This window comes from Verticillium alfalfae, genomic scaffold (assembly GCF_000150825.1).
Source record: "Verticillium alfalfae VaMs.102 supercont1.2 genomic scaffold, whole genome shotgun sequence".
Taxonomy (NCBI): Eukaryota; Fungi; Ascomycota; class Sordariomycetes; order Glomerellales; family Plectosphaerellaceae; genus Verticillium; species Verticillium alfalfae.
Genome location: NW_003315037.1, coordinates 1,005,411 through 1,016,148, shown reverse-complemented (window position 1 = coordinate 1,016,148; position 10,738 = coordinate 1,005,411). Strand labels below are relative to the sequence as shown.

General features: G+C 56.0%; 1 protein-coding gene across 1 annotated transcript; it reads right to left on the bottom strand.

Moving 5' to 3' along the window:
- Positions 1-9,170: 9,170 nt before the first annotated feature.
- VDBG_01777 (malate synthase) lies at positions 9,171-10,738 on the bottom strand (the record flags this gene model as incomplete). Its single annotated transcript, XM_003007543.1, has 2 exons — positions 9,171-9,361; positions 9,426-10,738. 2 exons carry the CDS (start codon positions 10,688-10,690, stop codon positions 9,304-9,306), a joined length of 1,323 nt encoding a protein of 440 aa, XP_003007589.1.

Genomic DNA, 10,738 nt, shown 5'->3' with positions numbered 1-10,738 from the left:
ATGGCCGCTGATCAGGGCAGTCGAAACCCGTGCTCGAGAAGCCCCAGTACGTCTCATCACCTAACCGGCTAGACAGTAAGTAGTCTCGCTTCTGTATATTTGTTCTCGTCTACCTAAAACCAGAAACATCAGCGGAAACTCACGGAGGGGAGATGAATGAACACCAAGCGAGGTGTGAGTGTATCGTCGATCGGCCACTCCTGGCTTGCTGCGATATCTAGCATTCATCATTCCTACCCTTTTGTCTGGTTCCTTCCTGTACGTCGGTTTCCTCTGATGCCAACAAATACGTCGGGGCGACCCTTGCTTAACCCACACAACAGCCTTACGGCGGCGCCAACTGCAAGAAGGGCATCGGAGGTTTGCTTCCTTTGAATCTCAGAACAAAAATCTCTTTTTGTCAACGCGAAACGTGTCGTTGGGTCGCCCGGTGCCTGGCTCACTGAGATGTTCTTTCACTCGGCAATAAAACTTGTCGCAATCACGTCACAGCTGTTGTGACGCGCCTGGCGTCTCTCCCGCGCGCGCGCAGACCTGCCCCAATCACCACCCCCAGCCGCCGTTTGTGGTCAATGCTCCCTATGATAAGACGGGGCCCTGCTCAACGACACGGCCAGAGTGACCAGACCAGCTGCCCGCATGGGCGCGAGCAAGTACCATGTAGTGCGTAGGCGATGGAGCTGAGGAGAGTGACTCCACACCGTCAAACCGGCTCCCATTCGCAAGGGGTAAAGGGGGGGCCTCCTTGATGGAACGAGGCCCTGTCTGGTTGGTCGTACCCCCAAACGCATACTGCAGGTGAATCACTCGCTCGCCCACTCGCAGCCTTCCAGTCACTCTGGCTGGTCTGATTACCGCTTGATGCATGCTTGCCCCCAGACTTTGCCGGCGAGCCTTTTAAAGCAGGGAAATTCGACGGAACCATGCCGTGGTGCCCCGGCCGCTCGAGATCAGGCCTCCGAAATGATAGGGAAATGACGGGCAGTGAAGTGTAGCTCATGGGTACCATGCTGTCCAGGGACCCACAGTTATGGTCATCTGTTCAACGATTTCTCCTGACCTTTCATCTGATCAGGCTCTCGTCTCTGGATGGCAGTGTGCGAACCTTGACATTGGCCAACATCAATGACATCGAGAGGAGGCCTGCATTACCGTCGCCGCATGCTTGTGGTTCTGAAATGCTGCCAAAAATACAGAGCTCGTGATGTTGCTGTTTTCTTCTTTCTTTCCTTCTTTTTTCTTCAAAGGTCTGAGGCAGAACCATCGCCAATATGAGATACGCATGCTCTCGTTCTTGTTACATGGAGACACGCGAAGCGAATAACGCAAGGTCGAATCATCAACTGGACATCAGTAGCTTGGCTTTGCCAAGGACGGCGACAATGCCAGGTTCGTCAACTGGGAGCCGCCTTTACCGGCTTGACCGTTGAGGCTCAAATCATCTAGTCTGAGGTCGACACGATCGCTGGTGTGCAAGCGAAGCGAACACTAATGCCATGTGCAGATCGAAAGGCACTGATACCATACCCCGTGCAACTTTAGCCCAGGACCAGCCTTGGATGCTTACGTTCCGGCCTAGGCGCATTTTGGTCCCTGCGGCCTCTGTTCAGGACATAGCTCCATTCCAGCACCCTCGTGAGCTAATCGAAAACGAGATTAATACAGGACAGGCCATGTCTGGCTAGGAAGCTCTTGACCCTTTTCGGGAATTTTTGACGAGATATGGGGGGTGCGGGGGTCGCGTGTTCTGATCCAGTTTTGGTCTTAGCTTCTGAAAAAGGTGGACTGCCGAGCACAACCTAGTCTTCAGATGCACCAAGAGACGTTTCGGCTGGCACGTCGCGGCACATGTCGAGTAGTCCTCTTCTGGCATGGCATCAACCACCGGCCGTTTTGCCGTGCCCTGATGATGCAAGCCGAGGAATTAGAGAATCGCATAGCTGGTGTGGACGAGTACCTTGACCATATCGACTCCTGCCCAATTCGATTAGCGTTACCGCGTAGGTATCTCTGTCAGTTGGGTGCCAGAAGCCACGGCGTCCTTGTCAGAGTTCCTCGGGTCGTGACCCGTCGTCTGCATGGCGTCAAACAAGGTTGAGCGAACGGGCTGGAAGCCACGCGCACGCGAGCCTTGCCTTTCTAGACGTGGACACACCGAGGCCGGAGAGGCAGGTGGCTCTAGTGGTCAAGACCACTATTCCCGAGAACACGTGCTGGTCATCACATCATACGGCCCACAGACAGGACAGGTGGAGAAGTCCCTTGTCGAGGGAAACTGGGTTCAACCCCCCTCGCAAAGCCGTAGAAGTCGGATGATACCGCAGTTGCGTTTGGCGGAGCTGTTCGAGCTTCATGTGGGCAGCGGAAACCCATCCGTTCAAAAAGATGGGGCCGCGGGTGACTGGGCCTTACTACGACGCTGCTTCGTGCCCACCCGCTAGTGAAGTCGCTTTGTGCAGAGGGACGGGCCCCTTGTCGGCAAGTCAAGCCTCTTTTCTGGGGTTGGCGCCAGCGCTGGGACGCTTGAGGGTGTGGCAGCCGACAGGGCGTGGTGGGCCGATGTGGGATAATTCATATCGCCGCTGACGGAAGAGTAGAGAACCCGCCGATCGGAGGGTAACGGTGGCGCAATGTTCTGCCTGCCCACTGACAGTTCTTGGGGGACAGACCCGAACGGCTGGGCGGGCCATGTCACAAGTTGTGCGGGAGCTTTGGTCTGTGGCATCTCGCCCGAGTTTCCATCGACCTCGAGAGGTCGCCCCGGAACATCCGCAGTCGGGGTCTACGAAATTGGCATCGGCGACCATTTTCCTTAGGGTGGGTGGGGTTTGGCAGTCCTGACCTCGTGGGACACCAGGATTTAGCAGTGTTGCTGGGATAAGCCATCCGCGACTACCGCTACACAAGCAACAACGCCATCACCGCCAACCCGTCCGCCGCATCTTCAGCCTGCATGAAACAACGACATGGCTCAGTCCGTACGGCCAGGCACAATGACGAGCGGTGGCGCTGCAGGAGACTGGAGAGCAGGATTGCAGTGTCAGGGGGGAAAGACCCCGGGGGGGGGGGGACCGCGAAAGCACGGTGGGTAGCGCATACTGCTGTCAGAGAGGCAGGTCCGCTGGCCGGTTCACGAAAAGGTACCGACTGCCACAAGCGCGGGAGCCCTGTGTATCCAGGCCATCGGTTAATCCGGCGGCGACTGGGCCATGACCAGTGACCCAGTGGGCAGAGCCCCTGGCTGACCCAGATTGCAACGCCAGGTCCAGCCCTTTCTGTGGTCGATTCGCACAGCTTTGCCGACGCGACGGCGTCTCAAGTGACAGGGCGTGCACGGTACCTTACGTGTGATATGCCTTCGGGTGGCTGAGGCGTAGCCAGAGCTTGCCGCATGTCCCTCCATGAGAAATAAGATGCGGCGTGGAGGATGGCGTTTGGAGGCGTCCCACCAAAGAGACCGTGCTTTCGATCGGGTTTGCCCTGGGGATGGTAGGGGACTTGGTCTTGCCAGATGTATATGTACGTGGTGTTCATTCAAGGGTTCGGGTCCAAGGGCGAACATGTGCCTGGCTGATTGAGCGACTCAACAACTGACGATTCGAAATTCCTTAGCTCGTCAGGAGTTGGTCCTACGTTCGGTTCCGCCTCTTGTGTCGAGCTGAAAACGAGTGTTCGGACTCAAGCATCCGTTGCAATTCGGAGGATGGTATCGGAAGAAGACGAAGCAACGAGGAACCTGATAAAGAGCGACAAGGTCTGGCCGGGAAGGCTACCCGCCCAATAATGCCAATAAATGCTGCGAGGTTGCCAGGCGTGTGACAGATCAGGTCAGCTCGCTCTGTCTGTCGCATTCAGGTCCAGAGTGGAACCCATTTCTTTCCTTCCCATTTGTTTTCTGAAGGGGGAGCAAAAGGGGGGCCGGGGCCGGGGCTGCATGGCTCTTGCTGGCTGTCCGCCTTTATGAGGCAAGGGTGTGATGGCCTAGGGTTCCGAATTGCTGGGTGCCCCGAGGCAGACTCGCTCGGTAGTAGGTACCATGTAGACCTCTTTCTACACGGTACATGGTACATGGTACGTTCGGGTTGGGCTCTCAGAGTAGGTACATACATGGCCCACGTTTCGGCGCCTGCTAGTAGAGTCGCAACGAAGGATTGGATGAACCCGAGGCATGCGTCTATTATCCGACGCTGACATGGCTCTGTTGCAGTGTCTTGTGAGGCAATGGGCCTTGGCACCAAGCGACATATGCACGAGAGAGAGGGCCGAAACAAGAAGAGCAGCAGCAGCAAACCAGAGCTGAGATGCACCTTCTGGTGCAGGAGCAAAAGGCAAACCTAAATGGAAGGAGCTCGGGCCATATGCCCCCTCCCCGTTCACACCCCCCTTCCTCCTTCCTCCTCCCTCCCCTCCCACTAAACGGAAGCCACAGGCACCTCAACGGGTGGGACAATGGGCTGATGAGGTACCTGGTCTTCTGCACCGAAGGGCGGGCAATTTCGTCTTGTCACAAGTCAAAGTCTCATCGGCCTGGTCTAAGGTCTGTCTTGGGCCATCGAGCAGCTCGATGCATAGGCATCATTCGAGCCTCACGATCATCGCACGTCGCCGCACGTCGCCAGCAACATCCAATACCCGTTTTACCATCCATCAGCAACGATAGCTCGAAAAAAGCATGGACAACTCCGACACAAGTCACGCCCACCATCACACTCGAGCAATGGTGTGCGCGAGCGTGACCGGTCAACCGCACAATGGTGCATGCTGTCGTGTAACCACCCCCCCTAGTGGTCATTAGGCCGCCACCTCACAGCAGCATCCCCCCTCAACGCACCCCTTGCCTGGTATGGCACATCAATGCAGAGGCAATGCCCATGGCTGCCGCTCAGGAAGCGAGGACACCCCGACGACGTTCGTAGTGTGCGTACACTACAACCCACGTCGTACTGCACCCCCGATGCAGCCCCGCGGCAGGCCTTTGGAGCTTTAGAGGTCCCTCCCTGCATTCTTGTCTGCCTCATAGCGAGCAGCTGGCAACGCCCCAACCAACTCGCTGCCTAGGCCATCTGCTCGAGCTCTTGGCTCTTGAGCCACACTAGTCCGTTGCCCATATTTGAGCACGGATAACCCAATGATCAATGATACGCTCGTGCGTTACTGACTCTCAGCTGATGCAAAGGACGACTAGGATTTCTGGCAGATCGGTCGCGCGTAGCTCACCTTTCTCACGCGCTTTTCAGACCAGCTACGTTTTCGAGGCTTGGAATACAGGCTTGACGATCTATATGATGTCAAGGGTTGCGAAAAGGCCTCGCCCCATGGGTCGAAACACTCTCTCACCGGCACCGCTTGATGACCGACTTGGTGATTTGAATTGGACAGTGTTGCGAAGATCGGGGTGGGCTCAGAGGCAAGAAGCACTACTGACGCGCCCCTCGATTGTGATGAGAACCCCTGTGCCGATCTCCCAGCCATCCGCGTGCGTGGCGTCTCACTGCCGCTGACTGGCTGCTATCTCCGCCATGTTGCGTCCACCCAGATTCACACCCCAGCCCGACGCAAAAGGATATCCACTTTCGTGCCATAACCCTAGTTATACAATGCGGATGGTAAGGTAGGTCTTGGATCCCCCCTTATCGATGACCATTCCAATTATTGTAGCAGTATCTCGCTTTGCTGCTCCGGCCGCAGTCATGTCTCAGCGGGAGCCGCATCGTTCCGATCGTAACGTATATGGATGGTGTGATTCAGCGCCGCTACTAGACGGGAGAGACTTCGTGGGTGTACCCGCGCTTCCCACACGAACCTGCGTCATGGATTTGGCGGACGCCGCTCATACAGCCGCCTGCATTTACATCTCATACCTGATAAAGACACCACTCTTCAATGTCAGTGATGAAGGATCTCGTCAAACTGATTAAGTCTCCGGGGCCACTGAGCCACCTGTTTTCGTTTCCAAAATCCCATGGTAGGATATAGGCGGCCCCCTCCCAGGCACCGTAATGTAGTGCGACTCTTTCTCGTCAGACTATGATCTCAGAGAAAGAGAGCGATCCGTGGATACACATGCCTAGCTGACCAATGGAGCCTTCATGATGTTGGCTACATTGTCCATTCCTGTCTATTTCCCCATTCTCGAGGGCAGAAAAACCCCCGTCGCTGGACACCATCTGCGTCACTTGAAAAGGCCAGCGGCCTGGTCTGTGTCTGGCTGACACTGGCTGGATCTATATTGGTCGTCGCTAAACCATCGGCTCCCCCGAGCCGTCGACCTTGCCAGAAGCGCCAGAAGCAACGTGATGTCTCGGACAGCCTGACGCCCGACATTCAGCACATGCGTGCACAGCAAAGCTGAAGCGGCGCAACAGTCGAGAGACACCGCTGATACGGGAGGGGTTGCGATCAGAGTCGATGTGGTGTCTCGCGGTGCATCGGTCGGGAGATCCCTTGAATGTCTAGAAAATACTCTTTGTCTCGGTGACCGATGGAAAAGTGCGCGCGCCAGTCGGGTTACAAGCCTGTTGTGGATTTTGGGACGAGGAATTCGTTCATCAGGGAGCCGCGAGCTTATGAGTGGAGGTCCGGATGGCCTTGTCGAGACACATGGGAGCGTTTGCCTTGGCTGGACACCCCCATGGACGACAAAGTCCGCCCAAGCAGTGCGACATGGAGCGGTCTCTCGAGGCCATCGATATACCTACCCTTGGACAACTGATTTCCCCGGAGCCATCCATACTATGCGCCCGCCCACCCTCCCTGGCATTTCGTCGAAAAGCAAGCAGGTGGAATAGGCTAGAAGAGCAAGCTTTGACCGGCTGGCACTTGTCTTGAGCTGATAGCCTCAGCTTGTCAGCTAAGCCTCCGTGCGCCCACCTCGTGCGCAAATGGACAAAGAAAGCATGGTTGTCTGTCAGCGCGAATGGGGTTGCGAGCAAGGCCAGACTGATTCCGACAGCTGGCTTTACCGTTCTGGGCACAGCCTACATATGAGTCTTTTTGACGTATGTATGTACTATTCGATAGACGTAGGGCGAATGCGAGAGGGTTGCATACATTTTATTGGATCGTGTTTTCGAGACACCTGGTGTACAAAAAACGAAGGGGGTGTGTGCTCTGTTGCTCATGCCGCGAACAGCTTCACCGACGTTTCCCATAGAGATGAATCGCAATACGACTGATCGTCCAGAATTTTCTCCATGAGGTACAGATTCTAAGCAGAAGCAGGCAGGGATATGGTGTGTCCAGTGCAGGACTGCAGGTATGTGAGCAAGCAATTAAAAAAAAAATACGTGATGTGCTCGGATGTCGGTGAGCGAACCCTCCCGAGCGATTTCCTCTCGGTCAACGAAGCTCAAGTGATAAGTGACAAGGAGGGAGGCCGGGAGTACATGGAGGTAACGTCCCATTGGGCGAGGTATCGTCGGGCCCGACCAAGGGATGGAAGGAGATGCGTATGCTCCGTCTCCCACGGCGACCGGCTGGGACGATGCCTTCGAGATCAGTGTCACTTAAACGGTCGAGACCAGCGACTTGCGTAGGCGGAACGCTGAGATCCGCCTGTGAAAAGGGGGCGGAGCATGCGCGTCCACGTCAAGTGGCTTGAGAGGAGGAATGACGAGGGGGCCTGAACATTGAGCTTCCTCGTTGTCCCTGGTCTCAATGGCATCGTGTAGTCTCGGGATACAAGACACATTCAGACCGAGCATTGGCTTACGAGGTACCGTGGAATCAGACGAGAGAGATGGCAGCGTTGAGGGGATTTGGTGCTGTCACTGGCGGAACACTATTTCCAATGCTCGTGGCCTGATCCGTGGACAATGGGCGCGTCTGATGTTTGATGATGTACGGCGCTGGATGCTCCATCAATGACATTCCTTCTCCGATCATTCGAGTAGCCTCTGCAGTATAGCAAGCCCATGCTATTGAACATGGTATCGGCCCAATGTCAGTGATTTTGCAGTGGGAGAGACTACGCTTACCGGTAACAGGTCTGACGCGAGGGCTGGCGTTCATGACTTTCCAGTTCAAAGGCCGTCTTCTCAGTAAGTGCTGGGAGAGATGCTGCAGAGATGACAGCAGCCTTGCCAGGAGACGGCCTCTTCCGTCATGTCTCGTCTCCTACTTGTTCGGGGCTGCTTTGGTGACCACGGAGTCGTAGCGGCATTGAGGCCACTTCCGTCCGCCACGTCTTCACCTACAGACCCAGACAGTCCCTGGGTCTCTTTCTGGACCCCTCAGTGTTGGGCCCTTTGCAGTGAATAAGATATCATCCACCTATGGCGGGAGACCAGCGCTTGTGTTTGGGGCGCTTCTTCTTCCGTCGTAAACGACTTTGATACCCCATGTAGTGCTGAGGATAGACCGCGTCACGAGAGCCGTGGCAGCACGCGAGATAGCCCAAATGAGCACGGAAAGGGGGCTGCTTTGGTGAGAATCTCAGGCACTTGACGCCTGTTCCTGCATCAGACATGGTAGGCGCCATACACATATGTACAGCTCTATAATCTGTGACCAACCGCCACACCCTTCGTTGTAGATATTTCCTCCCGCCGCCGGATCATAGTGCCCCTCGTTCCTTGACGCAACACCATGTTCAACATGTTATTCTTGGTGACGAGCTCACAAGATGCGAACATGTGGGACATGGTCGATCGTGCCGTCTCGCAGGCTATCCTGGCCGCCTGGTAAAAAAGGATACCTGGCTGCCGCCGGAGCAAGTCTTGTTGTCCTCCAGATATCCTGACCCACTAAGGTGTTCTGGCGCCATGCCGTCGTAGTCACTTCAACGATCGTATCTCACGAGCACATCGCGAAACAACATCTGCCGGCGTTCAAGAACGTGCTTTCCCAAAGTCCGAGATCCACTGAAGCTGGATCTACAGGCCTCTCATCTCTCATGTGGTTTTGCCCCGAACGGTGAATTTTATACAAGTCATATGCATCTCCCTAGACGGCTATACTCTCAACGATCAACGAACGTTTTGTAGCATTTGAACTACACCGACGACTTGAGAGGTTACTGACGAGGATTGTCGGACACGTGGCAGCATAATCTACATGGTAGACGAGTGGAGGCGCAGATCAACTCACTGCTGTCACCAGCACTGTCGAAGCAGCGACAACTGTGGAGCTCAGCGGCGTTATCACGACAAGAGCAGTCTGCTGCAGAGAGGCAAGTAACAAGAAAAGGCTAAATGGCATTCTGATCCATATATGTAAACAAAACCAAAAGGCACATCGTGAAACATTAATTGGCACCAGGTGAAGACGTCGACACTATTTTCCGCTCAAGAAACAACCGTCAATCTACAACTTGGACGCGGGACTCGCGCTGCCAACAGCTGTGATCTCATCGTACAGAAGCCTACAGGCAGTGTTAGCATGAAAGTTCCGGAATATCAGTATCAGACAGAGAACACAATACTTACGTCGTCAAAAAGTCGGCATAGTCTTCGCCCGTCACTTGACCTGCAAAGTATTGTGCAGCAAGCTGATACTTGTGACCCTTGGGCGCCTTGCCAGCCAGCTCCGTGGTGCACTCACGCAGGACCTTCAGCGCGTAACCCTTGTCGACAGTGGTGCCATCATCCGTCTTGACGCCATGGCGCACCCACTGCCAGAGCTGGCTGCGGGACACCTCGGCGGTGGCGGCGTCCTCCATAAGGAAGTTGATGGGCACGCAGCCGACACCACGGAGCCACGCCTCCATGTAACCAAGACCAATCAGCAGGTTCTTGCGGATACCGTCGGCGGTGATGCGACCTGGGACATTCATGTTGAGGAGGTCCTGGGCGCCCACACGGACGTCCTCGCGGCGAACAAAGAGCTGGTTGGGAGTGGGCATGTGCTTGTTGAAGACATCGACGGCGATGGAAGCCAGGGCAGGGTGAGCAACCCATGTGCCATCGTGGCCAGCACGAACCTCACGGAGCTTGTCGGCGCGGACACCGTCCATGGCGCGGTCGTTAGCAGCCTTGTCATCCTTGATAGGGATCTGGGCAGCCATGCCGCCCATGGCGTGGACGCCACGGCGGTGGCAGGTCTGGATGAGGAGCTTGACATAGGCATCCATGAAGGGACTGGTCATGGTGACGGCACTGCGATCGGGCAGGACGAAGTTGGGGTTGGAGCGGAACTTCTTGATGACGCTGAAGATATAGTCCCAACGACCGCAGTTGAGGCCGGCAGAGTGATCGCGCAGCTCATAGATGATCTCGTCCATCTCAAACGCGGCGAGGATGGTCTCGATGAGGACGGTGGCCCGGACGGTGCCGCGGGGGATGTGGAGGTAGTCCTGGGCAAGGTTGAAGGCATCGTTCCAGAGGCGAGCCTCGAGGTGGGACTCCATCTTGGGGAGGTAGAAGTAGGGGCCAATGCCAATGTCGAGAGTCTGACGGGCATTGTGGAAGAAGTAGAGACCAAAGTCGAAGAGAGAGGCGGACATGGGCTCGCCGTCAACGGAGACGTGCTTCTCCTCGAGATGCCAGCCACGAGGGCGAACGATGAGGGTAGGCAGGGTGCGGTCGGTGCGGAGCTTGTACTCCTTGGGCCCTTGCTTGAAGTCGACCTGGCGGCGGTTGGCGTCGTAGAGGTTGACCTGGCCGTTGACCATAGCGTCCCAGGTGGGGGCGGAGGAGTCCTCAAAGTCGGCCATGTAGGTGAAGACGTCGGCATTGAGAGCGTTGACGACCATCTTGCGGTCGGTGGGGCCCGTGATCTCAACGCGACGGTCAACGAGGCC